The sequence below is a fragment of the Acipenser ruthenus genome, chromosome 13 (assembly GCF_902713425.1).
Source record: "Acipenser ruthenus chromosome 13, fAciRut3.2 maternal haplotype, whole genome shotgun sequence".
NCBI lineage: Eukaryota > Metazoa > Chordata > Actinopteri > Acipenseriformes > Acipenseridae > Acipenser > Acipenser ruthenus.
The window spans coordinates 27,067,653-27,089,735 of NC_081201.1; the positions used below are offsets into that span (position 1 = coordinate 27,067,653).

The 22,083-nt window shown below is 37.7% G+C and overlaps 1 protein-coding gene across 2 annotated transcripts; it reads left to right on the plus strand.

Moving 5' to 3' along the window:
* The first annotated feature begins 8,553 nt into the window (after positions 1-8,553).
* On the plus strand, positions 8,554-16,031 carry LOC117417998 (tumor necrosis factor receptor superfamily member 6). Of its 2 annotated transcripts, none has more exons than XM_034030488.3 (9): positions 8,554-8,686; positions 9,776-9,923; positions 10,918-11,052; positions 11,563-11,674; positions 11,772-11,845; positions 13,653-13,748; positions 13,847-13,887; positions 14,290-14,308; positions 14,981-16,031. In XM_034030488.3, exons 1-9 carry the CDS (start codon positions 8,639-8,641, stop codon positions 15,295-15,297), a joined length of 990 nt encoding a protein of 329 aa, XP_033886379.1. In that variant the 5' UTR covers positions 8,554-8,638; the 3' UTR covers positions 15,298-16,031. The 2 variants fall into 2 exon arrangements, with proteins under 2 accessions (XP_033886379.1, XP_033886380.1); XM_034030489.3 differs by having other exon boundaries at positions 8,584-8,686; positions 9,820-9,923.
* The last annotated feature ends 6,052 nt before the right edge of the window (positions 16,032-22,083 follow it).

Sequence of the window (22,083 nt, forward strand, 5' to 3'; positions counted from 1 at the left end):
ATAATGTTTGTTTGAGATCCATTGTGTTGCCCTTGCTGGAGATATTGTGCTCTATTGCTGTCTGCTGGTGTTTCTACAGGACAATACACAGGTATCCCACCCAGTTGTATTCCTTCTGTAAAAGACAGGCCTTTTAGGACAGAGAAGTGATCAAAATACAATAACTAAACATAAACAGTGCTCCAACCTCAAAATTCAATGATATGTTGTTTTCTAAATGTATTATACCAGCATTGTATTAAATAATTTATGGAGTAAATCAAATCTTATAGTAATACATTTTTCTTATGGATTTAAATGAAACATTGTTGGGTGTAGTATAGAAATATGCTTGGAATGGAGTCTGTTTTAAAAATCATAGCGTGAACACTCCCCTTCACTCTCAATCAACAGGGTAGCACCACAGAAGCAGGAATGTGCTGAATATTGGGTGAAAGGTTTAAAACAGAAATAATGTACAATAAAGATTTTACAGTGTTTTAAACAGAATAGCACACAAACAAGTTATTTAACACAGAGGAAAGCTACTGTACCAGTAAACAAGCTTCCTCCCTATTTGAAGCCCCCTTGCCACTCTGTCGCTTTGTAAAATAAACAGGCATGTTCCTCATAATACCTGCAGCAACAGCTGGGGTAAATGTGACCTGAAAGCCTTGCTGTGCAGTAGCTCTAGGAAGCAATTGGCTATTAACAACTTTTTACAGGAAACAGCACATGACCTTATATTGTAAGGACCTTCTGAAATATTTAAAAACTATTATCTGGTACACCTTTTATTGGGCTTTCACCACAGGTGTCAACGACATTCTGCCAAGTAAAGAACTTTGGTTCTACTTCCTTGACAGGTGACTTTGGTTCAGCTACCTCACTGACAGGTGGTCTGGAGTATTCCAGACTGTGTGACAACTGGGCTGAATCAACTCTGGAAAGAGGAGCATTGCAGCTTTATTTAGGTGCAAATAGAGGGCACTATTATTATCTCAAGGCACAGGGGAGAATAAAAGCTTCAGGTCTGTCTATGAAAAGAATAACGAGACTTTTAATCTTTCCAAATTTACTTCAAGGCTAATTTGAGGTCACATGGGGTAATAGCTTTACAAATAGATTACCTTTTAAACCAGAGCAAAGTTTGCACACATATTTTGTAAAATGAAAAAATAAACCCACACAGGTCGGCCAGGGTGTCCTTGGCTCACCGCGCACCAGTGACCCCTGTGGTCTGGCCCAGGCGCCTGTGGGCTTGCCTGTAAGCTGCCCAGGGCTGCGTTGTCCTCTGACCCTGTAGCTCTAGGTGGCTGCATGGTGAGTCTGCAGTGTGTAAAAAAGTGGTCGTTTGACGGCACACGCTTCAGAGGACAGCGTGTGTTCGTCTTCGCCGCTCCCGAGCCAGTGCGGGGTGGTAGCGGTGGGCTGAGCCTAAAAAAATAATTGGTCATTATTATAACTAACCTGTCCTGTTGCTGTGACTGAGTCTGTTAAAAGAGCTCTCACTTGAGTTTTTCTGGAGTTCCTCTGCAATTTATTGCCTGCAATTTTATTGCGTGCAATTATTGCTGGAAGTCAGTTGGCTTGCCACTTCCCCGGAATCAGAAACTCGGCTTCTGAAGGCTAGCTAAACACAGTGCAACTGTGCCATGTTTTATTTCTTTTTTCAACAGCTACATCTCTTGCGATTGTAGTCTGGTTTTCTAACCTTACAGCAGCCGTGCCCACTGTTGAATCACCTGGCGTGGTGACTGTTTCTCTTTAATTGTACTACTGTGTGTGTGTACCTGTGTTTTTGTTATTATTAATTACAGTAAAAAGAAAAAAAAATCTATGAGCTGCACCAGTTGATTGGTCCAGGCTAGATGACCCTGCATCAGTGCCCTCAGTGCCCTTGTTGCTCGTGGTGCCATCGACGCCTCAGAGCCTTGATGCCTCAGCTCCTTGGTGCTTGGACGCTCCTTGCATCAGTCCCCTCAGTGCCCTCACTGCCCTCGATGCTCCTGACGCCTCAGAGCCTTGGTGCTTAGCCCTCAGTACTTTAACACTCACTGCATCGGTGTCCTCTGTGCCTGTGGTGCCCTTGGTGCCCCCGATGCCTCAGAACCTCGGCCCCTTGGTGATTAGGGGTTCCCTGCATTGGTGGCCTCATTGCCCGCGGTGACCTTGATGCCTCAGAGCCTTGATACCTTGGTGCTTCGGCGCCCTGGTGCTTAACGCTCCCTGCATCGGAGCCCTCGGTGCCCTCTGTGCTGCCGATGCCTCAGAGCCTCAGGGTTTTAGCCCTCAGTGCTTAGACATGCTCTACTTCGGTGCCCTCGGTGCCCCCAATGCCCTCGGTGCCTCAGAGCCTCTGTGCCTCGGTGCTTCGGTGCCCTCGGTGTCCAGATGCTCCCTGCATCGCTGCCCTTGGTGCTTCAGAGCCTCAGTGCCTTGGTGCTTCGGCTCCCTCAGTGAGTGGACGTTCCATGCCTCGGTGCTTCACACCAGCACATCAAGAGATGTCCAAATTCCACCCTTGCACGTTCTCTTCCCTCCACAAGACACACACCTACTCTGTCTATGGTGCCTGGGTATACATCACACTTCCTCAGCCTTGGGGGATGGGACGTTCTGCATAATATGCACAGCGTCCGGACCCTGCATAGGAGGCTGGCAGTTCATAGGTGCGACTGTCTCACTCAGCTCAACTGAGCCCTCTGTGGCGTTGGGAGCCCCAGCTTCCCCCCTCCATCTGCCTTCAAGCCCTTTGCAGAGCATTCCCTGCATGCAGGTTTCAGCCAGTCGGTCTCACAGCTGCTCAAGGTCTCCTTCAAGGAGCACTAAGCGGGTGAGACACTCAAGGCAGACAAGGGACATTTCCGAACTGAGGAGCCAGATAGCTCTGATTCTAGATTATCTGGTCAGGCAGCAGTGCCAAAAAAGGACGACGGCCTCCACGCCATCCTAGACCTAAGACACCTCAACAGGTTCTTGAGAGAGAGGAGGTTCCAAATGCTCACACACCGTCACATTCTCCAGTCTGTCCAGCTGGGCAACTGGCTTACCACCGTGGACTTAAAGGACACGTATTTTCACGTCCCATATTCGTCCCTCGCACAGGAAATATCTCCGGTTCACTTTTCAGGGAAGCGTTTTCGACTTTTCCGTGCTGCCATTCAGCCTCTCGTTAGCCCCCCGCACACATTTTCAAAGTGCGTGTACGCCATCCTAGTCTCTCTGTGGCTGCAGGGGATCAGGGTGTTGAATTACCTGGACGACTGGTTGATCTGTTCCCAATCGCAGTTTTTCATCTGTCATGGTAAAACGACCTTGGGCCAAGCCCTCTCGAAGCAGACTGGATTGTGGCCACAGTTTCGACTGAGTATACTAATGCCAGCTTACCCCCACCTGGGCGGGTGGCCGCCCACTCTACCAGAGGTGTGGCTACATCATGGGCCCTCTTTAGAGGAGCCTCATTGACTGATATTTGTACTGCGCTAGCTGGGCTACTCCGCATACATTCACCAGGTTCTACCGGCTTAATGTGGTAGATCCCTCTATGCCTTCACTAGGCACAAGGGTTCTTGAGGTTGCACACTCGCACCACTAACTGTGGTTTGGCAGTGTTGATTCATCCCTCATCAGCTCTCTCTGCTAGTATACTTTCCTCAAAAGTATTGTTGTTGGTCATCTTTGAATTGAAAGGAAACATTAGGTTACAGATGTAACCCCGGTTCCCTGAAAGAGAAGACGACCAACAAACCTTGCGAGGTCGCATCACTTACATTCGGGGGTTCGATGCAAAGAGGAAGTAAGCTCCGTGGAGTGACTACTTATTCCCTTAGTAGGCAGGACTGGGACATCGTCTAACATTTCTTCATAAATGGAGACTGTTAGTTAAAAGTTAATTAGTTAAAAAGTTGATTTTGTGATCATTCTTTTAGCAGTGGAGCATCAATACAAGTCTATTTTTATTACCCAAAGTAATAAAGGATTTGTGGCTTTTTAGTAAATAACTTGATTTTCCATTTTTTACTCTTCTAGCATAATGTGCTCTGACTCCAACACCAAAAAAGGAACTGTTCAGTAAACAGGGAGAGACTTGGCAGACACTCCTTTTTCAAGCAATTTGGTATGGCTATAAAATAACAGAGATATCTGAACTAATGTATGCTTCTCGTTCTTTAGATTCACAAAGTATAATATAAGAATATTTCAGTATAATATAATTATAATTTTCTGCTTCAGTCATCACACCCTGGTAACTTTTTAAAACCAGCAGTTTAGAGCACCAATTGAGCTCTCAGAAACATGATCAAACTCCAAGTTCACAAGGTATTGTACTTACTAAATATCAGGGTATTTCAGGGTATCACCTGAGCCCCATGAGAAAACCTTTTTGCAAGTGCAGTAGTATCAATTTTGACAAATGTCAGGGGTTGGGGCATTGATTTATTGTCCCTATGCAGATAATAATGTATTCTTTAAAAATAGGTAAAATATTATCTATCTATCTCTCTATCTATATATCATCATCATCATCATCATCATCATCATCATTTGCAGCCTTTTTCAATCCACTGCAGGATGAAGGCCTCCCCAAGATTCTTCCACAAAATCCTGCGTCTGCTGCGTCCCTCATCTACGTTGCTCCGGCATGTTTCTTAATATCATCTTGCCATCTTCCTGGAGGTCTTCTTCTTGGTTGCTTTATATCTCTTGAGATCCAGCCTATTATCTCCTTGGTCCAGCGATGGTCTGTTCTTGCTACATGTCCGGCCCACTGCCATTTGAGTTTATTTGTGCTTATAATAACATTGCATACTTTTGTTTGCCCTCTCGCCCTCTTATCCATTCCTTAATTTTCCTGTCTCTTCTTGTTATTCCCAGAATGCATTTATCCTTACTCCATTGAGTCATTTGCAATTTTTGAGTCATTTTTGCTTTGAAGGTTCAGGTTTCGCAACCCTCCCCCTTTACCTACTTGTCTTTACTTGCTACTTGGGAATTTTTTCAACTTTTGTTTTTTCAGTTTATAGGTATTAATAACACTGGTTTTATTGCTGCTGCCACTGAAGTCATCCTGTAGCCCAGACGTAAGGTGCAAGGGTGGGGAATTTCCTTTGATAAAGGGAAAGTACATCTATGCATAATGCCTTGAAATGGTATTAGTTTTAAGATGGTGCCGTATTTGTTCTTGTTATCACTGTGGAATTTCATTGATTTCATGTAATGACACTAGTCTTTTGTAACCTGGGAGACACCCTGATTTGAAATTGCTTTTAATGCTTATGTTCATTCAGTGCTCTCCAAATATCAGTCATGTTGTTGCAATCCTGTTTTTTTGTCCTTTTTTAGTTAGTTTCACTTTCAGTTCTTTATCATGCAACTTAAGTTGTAACTACAAAGCAGATTCTTTTTTGTTTTCTTTTTCAATAAGCTAATCAAAAAGCTTTGAGCTTCTGCTTCATTTTAATCACAGTACTGTATCTAGTTTCCTGTTTTTCTTTCCTGTAACAGAATATTGCTTAAACAGTCAAGGGGACTTGAAGAAAAGTACCACATGTTTATGCACCCACATCCTCAATACATACAGAATACTTCCTATATTAAATCACAAAAATATAATATATTTTAATACCAAAAATTCATTACTGCCCTTGACAAGAGTGGGTCTGTTATACACTGTCCATTGTTTGGTGTGGCAAGCAGTGTGGTGCAGTATTCCATTAACAAATATAGAATTGCCTGTCACAGCTGAAGTGCAACATTTGAAAAAGCATTGTCATGAAAGTATATATAAGTAGAAAGGGCTTGGCATCAAGCTGAGAACCCGAACATGAGCTCTGAGGACGTCTTTGAGTTTTGTGGACGTAAGTCAAAACATTAGACATGTGCCATGACCTTAAATGGAAAGGCAGCAAGCCTCTGACATGGCTCTTCCTGGTTCACTCTCATTTGTTTTCCTGGATAAACGTCATCTACTCAAAATGTATCTGGATCTCTTTGACTGTGGAATTTGTTAGTCTGCTGGGGACAGCTGTGTGTTTTCACCCACCATCACCCCCCCCCCCCCAGGAATTGTTGTCACTAGAGATTAAGCTGTGAATTCATAGGCAGGGGGACTTCTCTGTAAATTCTGTTGTGTACAAATATTTCACTTCCTTCAATTATTTCTGACACTACTGGTACAGTACACTATGTGTTTTTATTTTTTACAAATAATCGATGTAATCCTCTTTAGGGTAAATATTATAAATTACGCAAAACTGAAATTCCTGTTAAAACAAACAATAGCATAAAGGTAAACAAGAACACCTTAAATGTTTGTATCTTTCTTTGTTTAATGGCTGAACAGTCTGTACAACACCAACAGGTTCATTAAAGAGTATGAAAACCACCATGTAAATACATATTTAAGTGTAGAACAGCATGGTAAACCACATATAATGTACATATGGTGAAGAACAGCAAAACAATACTGAAATTACTGTCTAAATTAGCTGGAGTAATCTTTTATTAGGCACAGCCATCATAGCAAACTGAAAGAGCTTACTGAATGGGAACCCTGCAGCCCAAGTCAGACATGGTACACATACATTTATGGTAATGTCACAGAAAATTGTTTTAAAGGTCATCAGGCTAGCTGCCAGCATCTCCAGAATTCTCAGCTTTTGCATTAGTATGAAATCTTAAACAACTCTCTGTATAGGGTGTGTTCACAGTGTGGGAACAGGCAGCTCTATGCCACAGTATAAACACTGATATACTGGACAAGTAAAATACAGCAAAGTAATAGGTGCAGGTGCTATAATAATGAAATACTACAAATACATTTTTTAGAAGATGGAGTTTCTAGACATGCTATGGCCTTGTACTGTAAATTGGTATTGGCCATTAGCCTACAATTTTGGGGAGGGTACCTACGGTGACCTCAAAAGTCTTTCCATCTGTACAAAAAATAACAACCTATTGATTGTACTGGTATTGAGTAGCTGGCTGTACTCTTCCATGAGACCAATACTATTTATTTTGGTAAATGCTGCATAACCCAATTTAAGGTCACGCTTTCCCTTTAAGAGACCAAGGACTACAATGACCAGAATGCTTTGTGAATAATAATAAAAAAAATGTTGGTGTGACATACCCCTCTCCTTGAAGCCTAGTTGCAAGTGGAATACTATCACTATATTATGTGTGTGGGATTTATTTTGGTGTGATTTTTTTCATAGGTAACATCCCTATTCATTTATGTACCATGTGGAGCAGAGCTGTCCAACCTTGCTGGCTAAAAGAGTAATGCCAATGAAAACAAAAATAACAAGTTAGCAAAAATGAGTTTAATTTACTCCATCGTGCAGATGAGATGTTAAACCAATTCCTATTGTAAGTGACAGTTCACAGCCGACCTCTGTAAAGCGCTTTGTGGTGGTGGTCTACTATGATAAGGTATGATATTATTATTATTAATATGAATAATGCTCAAGGATACAGCAGCAGTGTCCCCCACCTGGGATTGAACCCACAACCCTCCAGTCAAGAGTCCTAATAACTACTCCACACTGCTGCCCTATATATTTATATACACAATTTAATAGTGTTTTTTTTGTCTTGATTTTTTGATAAGCTTATTGTTCAATAAACATTTGTTACCATCATACATTTGATTGTTCCTGGGATTTGTATACTGACTGATCCTGGGAAAAGTGTTTATGCTACAGTGGGTTGTCATTTCAGCTCCAATGAAGGTACTGTACAAAACAGCAAATGTGATGGAAAAATGGTTCCGGTTGGTGTGTGCACTCAAAAGAAGAGCCGTGTGACTCATTCCCCACACGGCAAGAATGTGGTTGAAGCTTTCAAAACTTCCCGTTATGATAACCCTTGTCCTTTTTTTCTCCATGATGACACAGACAGATCATGTTAGTATTATTTTAAAGCAAGTTTCAAGAGGTTTCCACCACAAAACAATGAATTGAGGTAACACATTAATAAGAGGGGTCGAAAAACTCATGTTTCACTTGAGCTGTATTTTTTTCTTTTTTGTTTTCTTTTTTATTTGTAATGTTATTTTATTGAAAACAACCAATAACCCTTCTATTGTTAACGACATGTTAAAATAAACAATACAATAGTTATTATCTAAAAATAGTTAATTAGGAGTATGAAAATAAATAGATAATAGAGGACCTGAATGTTTTTAAGGGGTGGAATGGTTCAAATGTGTGGGGCTGGTCTTCTTTTACATCACGTGCAAACAATCCTTAACAACATTAAAGTTTATGTTCACTATATGGATGACTATCACTTTACTGTACCTTGTAAGGGTTTTTTATTTTTATTTTTTACAAGGATTGCTGAAATGTACTTTACGATTTCCTCTTTTTATGCAGCATCTCGTCCTAACGTCAAGCTACCAGCAAAAACACTAGTTTAAAACTCATATGGACACCTACAGTTACATGTTGGCAGAATAGTGACATGCTGTACTCAGAAAACACCAGTTAATCACTGTTTATGTAGCTGTATTATGTATGCCATATCATAATCTCTCTTATACAGCTGTGACGTACTACTAGGGTGTATACGGTATGAAGAAACCAGGAAATGTTCATGCTTCGAATTGATAAACAAGTCAGGACATGTCCCAGCTAGATAGAAAGACTTGAAAATGCAGATCTCAATAACCGAGGTTATATTCATATTTAGTTTGCTACAGGTAAGCATATTCCACATTTCTATTTGTATTGGTGGGCTGGGCTGTGGTTTACACTGCGTCCCTCGTGTTAATTGTCTTAGAATGATACGGTAAGTCACCGCGGTAAAAAAAGTTAGCTAGTTCGATATTGGACATTTTGATATTCGCACTGCATAGCCATACAGACCTGTCATGCGAAAAAAGCTTGTTTACCTTATTTACAGCCGCTATAGCTTTCAAAACAGCTGTACATTAAAGAAGACTCATTGTGAATTATTTCACAACCATTGTTTTACGTGTGAACCACAGAATAATTTGTGAAAAACGATGACATATCGCATAACTTTGCATAAGGAACCTGGAGTGGCGTGCAGAAAAAGACTTGTTTACCTTCCAGCAGCTTCACAGCTTTCTAAATATATTGGGGAAAGTAGAATTGCAACTTTGAAAAGTATTCTTCCACTTTAAAAGGTGACAGTGTGGTTTTTAAAGTGTGTGTTACATGTCCCCATGTGTTGCTACAACTGTTTAAGTGGGTGTATTTTTTATTTTTATCTTGAAAACACAGACATTGATTTTTCTCAGTTTCTTTATTATTATTATTATTATTATTATTATTATTATTATTATTATTATTATTGCTAGTATTATAATTATTCAAGGTTTTGTTCAAGGTTTTGTTTCTGTGGTTATGCGATATGCCGTCGGTTTTCACAAATTATTCCTGGGGTTCACAGGTAACAACAATGGTTGTGAAATAATTCACAGTTAGTCTTCTTTAAGATAGAATTGCTTTGAAAGCTCTATAGCGGCTGAAAATAAGGTAGAACAAGCCGTTTTCCGCATGCAACTAAAATGATAATTTGTGGACTAGTGTGGTAACATTTTCATATTTTGGTTTGGTATAATTTTAGTACCAGTGTGCCACCGCTGTAATACTAAGGTTAATCAGTGTAATATGTAGGTATTATAAAATTGCATCTCCATAGTATTTTTCTAACATTTCTGTATGGACAGACATGTCATCCATCAAACAAAACACTGGAAATGTCAAAGGCCTATTCTTTTCTAAATATCTGATGTCAACTTCTCTGTGTGTCTGCTCTGTAGGTGGCTGTCTTATCCACTCCAGTAGCAAATAAAACAAAATACAGTTTTGCAGGTAGTTTGGATCATCATAACCTTGTGAAAAGAAGTACATGTCCTCAAGGTGAACATGCAGGAAATAATGGAGTGTGCTGCAAGATGTGTGCAGCAGGTATGTGAATATCTTTTGTTACACCTTTGGATATCAATAATAATAATAATAATAATAATAATAATAATAATAATAATAATAATAATAATAATAAGTTAGACTCTGCTGAGAATATAGAAAGTCATGGGACGTTTTGCTGAAGTTTATGTTTTTGGGGGGGAATTTACCAAAAGATAAATACAGTGAGTGAACTTGATCTCTAAAAAAAGAAAGGTGTTGTGTAGTTTAGCAGTTTGTTATTGGGGCACCTTTACTTTTTTAATAGATTTTAAATACCATCTGTTTTATAGTTATTTTCTAATAGATTTTGTAGTTACATACAAATAACTTAAAGCAATCAACCCAGATTCAAAATGTATTCAATAAGAACACTATTGGAATGACAGCTATTATAATGTCAGACGAGTTGCTGGTATGCTGTGCATTTAGCAGTTTTCTCTGGTGGGTAATTCCAGTTTTCTGCAACTATGAGTCATTTATTTCATTATTGGTCATACAGTAAAGTTGTCTTACCATCCTTTTCATATACAAAGGTATCTGTCAAGTAAACAGTGTAGTGTTGTGCAGTGTGGCTCCAGATACTGAAATATTTAATATTTAAATAATTAAAAATGTAGGCAAAAATGACAAAATGCAATATTGCATAAATTGTGTTATGTTTTTTAAAGCTTGCAGTAAGATACACAGGATGGCTCCAAAGATAAACAGGCTATAGGAAGTGATATTGTGGTTCTTTACATCCTTCACTAACTGTAAATATTGTAGACATTTTGTTTTAAATGCTTGTTTGAAGTCATTCTATTAACATATCTATCTTGACATTTGCATTTATAAAACAAATTGGTAGCCAATATAATGTTTTGTTATTTATCACATGTATGGGGAAAAAATGGAAGATGTACTGTTGTGTTGCACTTAACATTTTTCACAACACTGAATGTTTCTCGTAGTGTAAAAGATGTGCAATAATATATATTGTTTTGTATTTTCATAGGCCAGAAACTGAAGGAGGAATGTACAAATGAACATGAAGAGCCAACATGTGAGCAGTGTGAATCTGAAACATATACTGCCTACCCAAATTACGAACCGGATTGTGAAGCTTGTAAGCTATGTCACGAATACGATGGTGCGTATACAGTATTTCTGGGCAGATCTGTAGAATACTTTTATTTTAATAATAAACCTGTGAGCAACAATTTATCTGATCCCTACTTCAGAGTACAGATTTTGGCCACAATGCTGATTCCATCAAAAACAGTTTCCCTGTTTTAAGGTGACATTCAAACTTTTCAGAAGCTATATATATATATATATATATATATATATATATATATATATATATATATATAATGTATGTTAGTATGTATATATGTTTTTTAAACTTGCAGTGATGCTTTGTTATGGTTGGAGGGTTCCTCTGATGTCTACAGCTGTGGTTTAACAGCCCCCATTGAACAGAAATAATACAACTGTGATGCATGACTGAACAGTACAGTATAGCACAGTAAACAGGACCAGAGCACAGTTGGAAATTAAGCAGAGATAGAATTAGGCTTCCTTATGTTCTTATGATATAAAACATGCTTTAAAATGAACTTTTCAAGGCCCCTGATAGCTTTCATTTGTTTTCTTACAGGGTTTGTGGAAGAGTTACCTTGCACTAATACTAATAACACAAAGTGCAGATGTATGAAGGGCTTCTACTGTGGTGTCAGTACAGACTGTTCCCACTGTACACCCTGCCAGAAGTGGGTCTAAAGTTTTGAAATGCTCTTTCTTATTTGAAAGGGAAAAGGTGTTGCACTTTTTGTTATCAATCAATTTGTTAACATTTTGACTTTTTAGGTGCCTAAATTCTGAGATTGAAGAAAAAGAATGCACACAAACCAACAACACGGTCTGCAAGCCAAGAGCAAAAAGTATGATTTTATTATTATTATTATTATTATTATTATTAACCAAAGGTATTCAGATATATTTTATTTCCAGTTTATCATTGGGAAAATCACTATACAGCTATGGCCAAAGGTTTTGCACCACCCTATAGCAGGGATACGCAACCCGCGGCCCGTTTATCATCTGACTGCGGCCCAGTGTATTAATTCCATTTCACTTATGAATATATCGGAAATATTTTGTGTAACTTTGTTGACTTATTTTTTGTCATTTTTCTTATAAAAAGGAGCACACCATTTTAATTTGTAGAGCGGAGTGTAATTACTTCTCATCAATTTAAGTCTACAACTAATTTCACAAGTCTTCCTCTCCTTTCTCAAATGCACAAACCCGCTGCATTGAAAGAACCCATTCCCAACATAGGAGTCAGGCTTGTTGCTAGGGAGATGACATCACTGCCCTGTGCCTTTTGCAACATTGCTGCCTATCTGCTCCAAATAGTTCAATTTTTGTTTCATTGGATCACAGAATCTTTTGCCACATCTTTTCAGAGTCTCCTACATACCTTTTTGCAAATTCCAAGCAAAATTTTACATGGGCTTTTTTCAGAAATGGCTTCCTTCTTGCCACTCTTCCATGCAGACCAGATTTGTGGAGTACCTGAGCTATTGTTGACACATGGACAGTTTCTTCTCAGCCGTGGAACGCTGTAGGTCTTTCAGAGTTGTCATTGGCCTCTTGCTGGCTTCTCTGACCAATGTCCTTCTTACCCGGCTGCTCAGTTTGGGAGGACGGCCTGCTCTAAGCAGATTCTGGGTGGTGCCGTATACCTTCCACTTCTTAGTAATCGACTTGACTGTGCTCCAAGGGATATTCAATGCCTTTGAAATCTTTTTTATACCCCTCCCCTGATCTGTGCCTTTCCACAACTTTATTCCAGAGTTGTTTTGAAAGCTCCTTGGTCTTCATGGTAACATCTTTGCTTTGAATGCACTACCCAACTGTGGGACCTTACAGAGACAGGTGTATTTAATCTGAAATCATGTGAACCACTTTTATTGCACACAGATGGACTCCATTTAACTTATTGTGTGAATTCTGAAGGCAACTCGTTGCACTTGAGCTTATTTAGGAGTGTCATAGCAAAGGGGGTGAATACTTATCTAATGAAAACTTTTCAGGTTTTTATTTTTAGTTGATTTGTTTTTTAACAACCCCCCCCCCACCCCCCCCCAAAAAAAAAAAAAATCAATCAAATCAAAGGGGAAAAAATCCCATTTAAATGCATCAAAATTTCAGGTTATAACTCAACAAACTGTGACAACGTCCAAGGGGGGTGAATACTTACTATAGGCACTGTATGTGTATGTATATATATATATGATGGTGCAATCCTAAAATTCTAGGTGATACAAAACCTTTTGGACATAACTGTACAATAACAAGACATGACATACAAAAGAACACACTTTTTAGTACTGAAATCAGAACTTTTTTTATAACCCCAAGATATGCAATGCTAATTTTAAATTATTTGTGCATTTGCATTGAGTTTTTATTTCCGAGTATTTATACTGATTTCATATTTATCCATTTGCCTTGAAGTAAGATTTTCATTTTTAGACTGAACTAAAACAAAAGGACCAATTCCAGGAGAGTATTCTTCCAAATTATGATTTAATATTTATTGGGGTGGCTACCCCCCCTCCCCCCCTTAATATTTTTAGAATGCTAGAGCTATTCTTTCTTTGTCCAGTCTTTCTGAATAAGGTTTGCATTTAGGATATTAAAGCAAGCACTTGGTATAATAATGCTTTATTTTTGTTACAGGTGACAGCAAATGGTGGATCGTTCTTATTGTTTTACTTGTATTGGCAGTAGTAATAGGATTAGTTTATTGTTGGCGCACCAAAAAACTCTGCTTTGGTAAGTTCAGCCAGACATTCACAATACTGAAGATATGTCGAAAGCTAAATAAGCAAATAACTTATTTTCCTTTTTTTTTCTTCTTAATCGAAAAAAAGATAAACCTGAAATCGATGAAAATAGAACCCATACCACTGAGGTACGCATGGTATTTATTTTTTTTTCCATTTTTAATGTTTACTCATCTCATTATAAATGTTTAATAAATAAGGAATCGTTTATTTTGTTCTTTTCCTCCCTGTGACTGCTTGTCCATGTTATGTTAGTGAATGGGAATGTGCATCTGTGAGTGGGTGTCTTGTGTCTCATTTACCTTGTGTATGTACACAGGGTGCACCAAAAATAATAGAATACATTGAATAAAACATGAATGCACTTGAATAAAAAAATACTGTAAACGCCTTTATGTCTGCCAACAATATTCAGAAACCCATAGCTGGACAGAAAACAATGACCTGATGTCAATTGATATGTAATCCAAGAGAAATATATCAAAAATAAACTTATTTTAAGTTTACATTTGAATTTTTTCTTTTAACAGACCAACCCTCTTCTTTCAGGTATGTAAGCTTATACTTTTTAACCATTGATACTAAATGGTACACAGTGTTTTGACTTTATTGAATACACATAACCAATTTGAATCCTGGGCATTTAGAATGATCTGTAACACTTTTAAGATCTTCAGGAAACAAAGTTCCAGCCTTGTCTGTTTACCACATTCTTTCATGTTTTTTTCCTTTTGTGAAATGTACCCTAACAGACCTTGTTTGCATGCCTCAAATATAGTTCAAATATAAGACTCCTCTAATACTTTCAGCAGTTGGAAGACACCATTATAGCTCTCACGTAGTTCAGTATACAAAACAGAAATGTTATCATTTTTTTTACATTTGACCTCTTAGCAACAACTGTAAAAATGATTGGTAATACATATCATATAAAATATACATTCCATGTATGATAACAACAGACCAAGGTCATTTTTTAATGGCGGTAAGGGCAGTCATCATGCCCTCCACATTAGATGAGGCTCTTTCTGTTCATGGTGCTGTAACTCCACCTAATGGATTATTGAGAAACTGTTCAGTATTTTGCACAAACAAGACACAATTGACTTCCACCTTTTACTCAAATGTATTGTTTCCTCATTTCAGGCAATATTATCAAAATTGTTTTCCCAATAATTGTATGACCATTTCATATATATTTTTTTTGTTTTGTTTTGTAAGATATTGACCTTCACCCACATCTCTACTTTATTGCGGACACAGTTGGCTTCAGTGAGACAAGGAAGTTTCTTTTAACAAGTGGATTTCCCAAGGGAAAAGTTGAAAATATTGTAGCAAATTATCCAAACAATGTTAGGGATCAGACTGTTGAATTGTGGACGGCATGGTACCAACAGCATGGAATTCTCAATGCCTACCCCACTTTGATCAGGAAGCTTCAGGAAATGAAACTAAATCAAAATGCTGATGCAATACTCAAGCATGTTGAAAATAGTGTTCAAAATGAAAATGGAGACAGGGATTGCAAAGATGCATAGTCATTTTCAATGTGTTACAGCAACAAGAAGTGCCAAGGGTGCAGTGAGCATTTTATCATCTAAAGAGCAATGAAGAGGCATCTAGCTATCAGAGCATCCTTGTTACAAAGTATGTAACTGCATGAAGCTAAAGTCTTCCTTTCACATTTAAAAACATGTCTGATTCACAGAAAAGCACAATTTACACTACACAATGAAAGATTCTGAAATTGACCCCAAACTTTCAGTCAAATCGTGTAAATCTAGATCTATTTATATTTACCTAATTTTGAATCTAATCTTGGTCTGGTTAACATTCTATAGACCAAATCGTTCCATAAACAAGGTCTAGTTCATTGCAGTTTGGATCTTTCTTGTTGGTCACCCTAAGGAATTAAATAAATACACACAAAAAAAATGTAGAATTCATTTTCCGTTATATAGCTGACTGGAGACCATCACAGTGGCTTGGCGAGTAGCACATTTTAGTTTTTTCCGATGAGCCTGTGAACTCCAGGCCAGTGTTCAGTGCTAGGCCACAACACTGAAGTACAGATCAGAATGTATCAGATGAACCAAGGAATGTCTAATTGTTTACAGCTGTTTTGAAGCCTGCACTTTTATAAAAAGGATATATAGTTAGTTTTTTTTTTTTTTTATTGTAATGCTATATTGTTCTAATAATGTAATGCTTATCTGTATATGCATAAATATGAATTCATGTTTAATAAAATTTGCGAGATTGCCAAAACCCACATGGGAATACTTTATTATGTGGTTTCATTGTTAAATCATAAATAAATTAATACAAAAATAAAAACACATAAACACACATTCATTTTACACTATTTTGCATAGCTTCCCATTGTATGGCTTCATTTTCAATACTGTGTACAAAGGCAGCCTTAGAGAAGCTTTATCCAGTGGATTTTAGGAGCCATTTCTATTTCTGTTTATTCATGAGAAGGTCCTTCTAAAAATGAGTTCAAGCTTTTTGTTAATACAGGAACTGTGAATAGAAAAAGTGAAAATGTGATTCAGCTGTTTAGCTTTTCTACACTAGATGGCGGTATTGTGCTAAATATGAGTTATTGCTCAGCCCAGTGCAAGTGGTGCTCATGATTTCACCTCTACCTAAATGAACAATGAAAAAATCCTTCTAAAAATGAGCGCTAGTTTTTGTTATCTAAGAATGGGTGGTCCACAGTTCCTGTCTACAGTTTTCTGTAAAGGGCATTTTGTTAACTATCAATTGACAAATATATTTACAGTTTCCCAGAAATTATTTTTCCTCATCATTGATAATGTTTTCTTAGGATCTAAAGGGTTTTGAAAACATCTTAATCTTCACCTCATATCGAATCATAACACAGCAATGGAGATCACATTGTAAGTTTGTTACTGCATAACTAGTAATTTTTTTATTTATTTTTTTTAACATTTATATAAATGATATATAGATTAGGCATCTTCATAAATTATACCTTTGCTCAGATTTATACAGTGTTTAGTCCTATCATTTTATTTATTGATTGATTGATGTACAAGTTATAAATAATTAAGGAAAACTGTTCTCACATTTAAACATGCCTTTACACTCTACCACTGCAAATGTCATTTGCACCTTTTATTCTGAAAATAACACCTGTTAATGTTGCAAAACTAGACAAACAACTTAAAGAGAATTGAAATATAACAAGTATCTTAAGTGATGTGTTATTGTTGTTTACAATCACTTTGCTTATTATTATTATTATTATTATTATTATTATTATTATTATTATTATTATTATTATTATTATTATTAATAATGTTTTCAGTCATCACATCCTGATGATTTTTTCAAACTCAAATTAAAAGCACCCCCATGGCCTCTACAGAGCTATCCATCATGTTTTCTCATGAAAAATCCAATATGGCTGCCAAACAATGTGACTTATGACCACTACCACTGTTCCAAGTTTCATAACATTTTGTGCAACTGTGTTGATTTTACAGACATTTGAAAATTGGTGGAATAAAAATAAATAAATAAATAAATAAATAAATAATCCTAACAATTACAATAGGGTTCCAGCAACTTCGTTGCTTGGACCCCTAATAATATTCTAAAGCATGTCTAATATTTTCATTATTTTTGCTCTAACACTCTTTGAGTCCCCTACACATTCCAAGTCTGTCTGTTTTAACATTTTGGAGCACTAGCCTATACCTATGCGCTTATATGTATGATTATAAGGTAGCTTGAAATTAACCTTACTGTTTATAAATCAACCATACTGTTTGTTAATTAACCAAAGAATAATTTCCTGAACGGTGCCTCATATAGAGGTTACCAGGGTGCTGTAAACTTTTAGGAAGTCACCAGGATGTGATAACAGGACTGAACATGATAAAAGTGAATCTAGACAAGAAGAAATATTAGCTAAGACAGCTGTGAAATTTCCAAGTATAAAAATACTAGAGCCTTTCTTTTTTTTTCTTTTTACAAAAATGTTAGTACTGTAAATTCAGTAGGTCTTTCTCTTTTCCAAAACAAATATATATATATATATATATATATATATATATATATATATATATATATATATATATATATATATATGTTTTTGACATGTTGGAGTAAATGGCTTAATGAATTTCCCCCTCAGTGTCAGGGGCCTTTGCATCACTTGTCAAGTTCGTTTAAACAGGCATCTAGGAATGCAATAATGATATGAATGTTTGTCATGAACAGGGAAACTGAGACTGATTGTAGCAGTAACATTTCTGTCAGTTAAAGTGTACCATCAGTCATGTGTGTTGAGTAACCTCTTGCAGTGATGCAATTCCTGGTCATAAAGTGCATTTAAAATGCATATCAGCAAGAAAAAAAAGGGGATTTTTGGGCACTTGGCTTTGCACACAGTCCAGCATATATTTATTTACGGTAGGAGAGTGGATCATTAAAATGGGCTATCCCTATAACCTTCACCACGCTATATTTCCGTTTATGTGTTTTATTTATTTATTTATGTATTTATTTATTTTAAATAACTTGATGTCATACATCAATCGGCCTACTAGAGTTTTTTTTTTTTTTTTTTTTTTTTTTTAAACAAATTTCTCTGATCAATCTTTAAAAAAAAAAAAAAAAAAATCCTGTAACTGAAGTACTGAGGTCATGGATCACACTTGAAAAAATGAACAAACTTATATTTTCAAAAAAATAAATACCAGCCTTATCACATAATACAGTAATAGCAAAATACCCATGACAGACCTTCACACAATGGACACCATCTGTTGCCAAAAGGTGCAGCCATCAAAACAGGAAAACTGGAAACTCCGCTAAATGACCTCCGGAAGGGGACCAGTGACGAACTGAGACTGAAAATCGTCCCTGCAATGCGGAATTTGTGTTCTGACAGAGAATTACATAAGACGTTTAGCAAATTTCAATTACTGAACTAAAAACAGGCTATCTTGTGACGGGACTGTTTTCCTGTTTGCTGTAAATATACATAAACCACAGGAGACCTACAGACATATTTGGAATACAGTGTACAATGGGTTTGCTTATTTATTTCTGTAGCCTAATATGTTATTATTGCAGACATTTAGGAGGTAATATCCAAGGTAATATTAACATGCTTTTATATGCAAGACACAGATGCCAAAGGTTGGCTGTCCCAAAGAGTGAGATTCACAGGCCCCTTTTTTATCGTGTAAACTTCTGTTGTAAACTAAACAGCAATGTTTAAACAAAAGGAGGGGCCTTTTTCAGAAAAAACAAATTGATATGTATTGGTAAAAAAAAAAAAAAGTCTTGAAACTGAGACTAAACAGTACTTCACATTTACTACTAAGTAGTTCATAAAACAGTTCTAATAAGATAGACAAAATAAATCAGGAGCTTCAGCTGCTTCTGTGGTGGGGTACACAATTCAGAAAAACACAAGGCTAATTTGCATTGAACATGTAGCATAAACCAGCTTTCATCTGACATTCTGCAAACCTGCAAGTAATTTACGTAAGTAAACTAACAATACAAATAATGTGATAAATATGCATACCAGTACCACACTAATTATACTTAAAAGGCATCCTTCACATGCACAGTTATCCCTTTAGAAAGGTACAGTGCCTTGCATAAGTATTCACCCCCCTTTGGACTTTTCCACATTTCGTAGTGTTACAACCTGGAATTAAAATGGATTTAATTGGGATTTTTACCATTTGATTTACACAACATACTTAACACTTTGAAGGTGCAAAATATTTTTTATTGCGACACAAAAGTTAATTAAACAAAAAAAAAGACATTTGTTTCACCCCCCTGAGTCAATACTTGGTAGAAGCACCTTTGGCAGCAATTACAGCTGTGAGTCTTTTTGGGTAAGTCTCTACCAGCACATCTGGATCCTGCAATTTTTGCCAATTAATCTTGGCAAAATTGCTCAAGCTCTGTCAAGTTGGATGGGGACCGTTGGTGAACAGCAATTTTCAAGTCTTGCCACAGATTCTCAATCGGATTGAGGTCTGGGCTTTGACTGGGCCATTCTAAGACATTCAGGTTCTTGTTTTTAAACCACTCCAGTGTAGCTTTGGCTGTGTGTTTAGGGTCATTGTCCTGCTGGAAGGTGAACCTCCGCCCCAGCCACAGGTCTCTTGCAGACTGAAACAGGTTTTCCTCTAGAATTTCCCTGTATTTGGCTCCATCCATCTTGCCCTCAATCCTGACCAGTTTCCCAGTCCCTGACGATGAAAAGCATCCCCATAACATGATGCTGCCACCACCATGCTTCACGATGGGGATGGTGTTCTCAGGGTGATGAGGAGTGTTGGCTCTGCGCCACACACAGCGTTTTGCGCTAAGGCCAAAAGGTTCAATTTTGGTCTCATCAGACCAGAGAACCTTTTTCCACATGTTTGCTGTGTCTCCCACATGCCTTTTGGGAAAATCCAAACAGGATTTGATATGGGTTTTTTTCAGCAATGGCTTTCTTCTCGCCACTCTTCCATAAAGCCCAACTTTGTGGAGCGTCCGGGTTATAGTTGTCTCATGGATGGTTTCTCCCATCTCAGCTGTGGATCTCCCCACCTCCTTCAGAGTTACCATTGGCCTCTTGGTTGCTTCTCTGACTAATGCCCTCCTTACCTGGTCACTGAGTTTTGGTCAATGGCCTTCTCTAGGCAGAGTCACGGTTGTGCTGTATTCTTTCAATTTTTTAATAATGGATTTAACGGTGCTCCAGGGGATGTTCAAAGTTTGGGATATTTTTTTATAACCCAACCCTGATTGGTGCTTCTCCAGAACTTTATCCCGGACTTGTTTTGATAGCTCCTTGGTCTTCATGATGCTGTTTGTTTAGATATGCTCTCTAACAAACTCTGGGGCCTTCCAGAAACAGGTGTATTTAATCTTAGATCATGTGACACTTTAATTGCACACAGGTGGACTCCATTCAACTAATTATGTGACTTGGTTGCACCAGAGCTTATTTAGGGGTGTCACAGCAAAAGGGGTGAATACTTATGCAATCAAGACTTTTCAGTTGTTTATTTGTAAATAATTTTGAAAAATATGTAGATTTTTTTCCCCACTTCGACATTATGGACTATTTTGTGTAGATCAGTGACAGAAAATCCTAATTAAATCCATTTTAATTCCAGGTTGTAACATTACAAAATGTGGAAAAGTCCAAGGGGGTGAATACTTATGCAAGGCACTGTAGTCCTACAGAACTAGCTTTAAACAAAAGCCTGATCAAAAAGATCCTGATAATACTGGGGAGAGAACTCCAGAGCTGCTCAGAATAACAGCTAAAAGCCACAGTACTCCAGCCCTTATGAAGGTAGAAACTTTAATCGACTGCAGCCAAAGACATGGGGAGTAAGAAACCAACCCAAATAACCAGGCATTTGAAGCTAAAAGCAAAACTGTAACTTTAATATGGGGAGCAGTTGTCAAGGACCGACAAGCAAGACCTTAGTTTTATCTGTGTTTAATTTCAGAAGATTCTGGATGAATCAGTGTTAGGACTGAAAGACAAATTAGAATATACAAGTGTTGAGAGTGCTCGTTTTTTTCCAATCCAATGACACAATACACACTGTTTTGTGTAAGGAAATTAACTGAATTCAGCTTTATCAAAAGATAGCTTTATTTTAAATAAATTATACTTGTTATATAAACAGAATACTCATGGAGTGTCTGCTGTGTATCATCTGCAGAGCAAAGACAACTCTTATTGTAAATAATGGTAAAAAAACAGGAGACAGGGACAGCCTGGTGGTGGAGACAGAGGCGGTGGTGCTGGCGGCGAGAGCGGGAACGGCAAACAGACCTTCTCTGGCGCTGGAGACAGCAGGGCCTCTCCCTCTTGCTCTGGGACCTGGTGCGGCTCCCTCTCCATTGCTTGGTCCGGGAAGCGAGACGTTGGATGATCACCCAACATCACCATCGGAGTTCATTCTCTGGCTCCTCCTTCACAGGTGCTGACTTCAGGTTTCACGAAAGCAGTACACAAAAGGCAGGAATGCAGGGCAAAACTGGTCTGTTGCGCTCGTATTTATTATAGATTTCTTCAAAACATAAATAAATGGGCATGAGGGCCAAAACAACAAAACACAAATCAATACATATGAGTACCTATACATATAATATTACATGTAGTAATCATAAAACTTTCTCTCCATATCTCTCCACACCACTCCACCTCTACAAAGGATTTCTCATGGCTTTTATACTCTGTGGCTGGAACCCAATGAATCAATAATTAACAATTACCTAATTAAGGCTCCAGCCACATTCTCACGTGTTTT

Coding starts and splice junctions, on each gene's coding strand:
- LOC117417998 (XM_034030488.3), top strand. CDS start 8,639: ATGCAGATCTCAATAACCGAGGTTATATTCATATTTAGTTTGCTACAG. Junction 9,924..10,917: donor CTGCAAGATGTGTGCAGCAG/GTATGTGAATAT, acceptor GTATTTTCATAG/GCCAGAAACTGAAGGAGGAA. Junction 13,749..13,846: donor CACCAAAAAACTCTGCTTTG/GTAAGTTCAGCC, acceptor ATCGAAAAAAAG/ATAAACCTGAAATCGATGAA.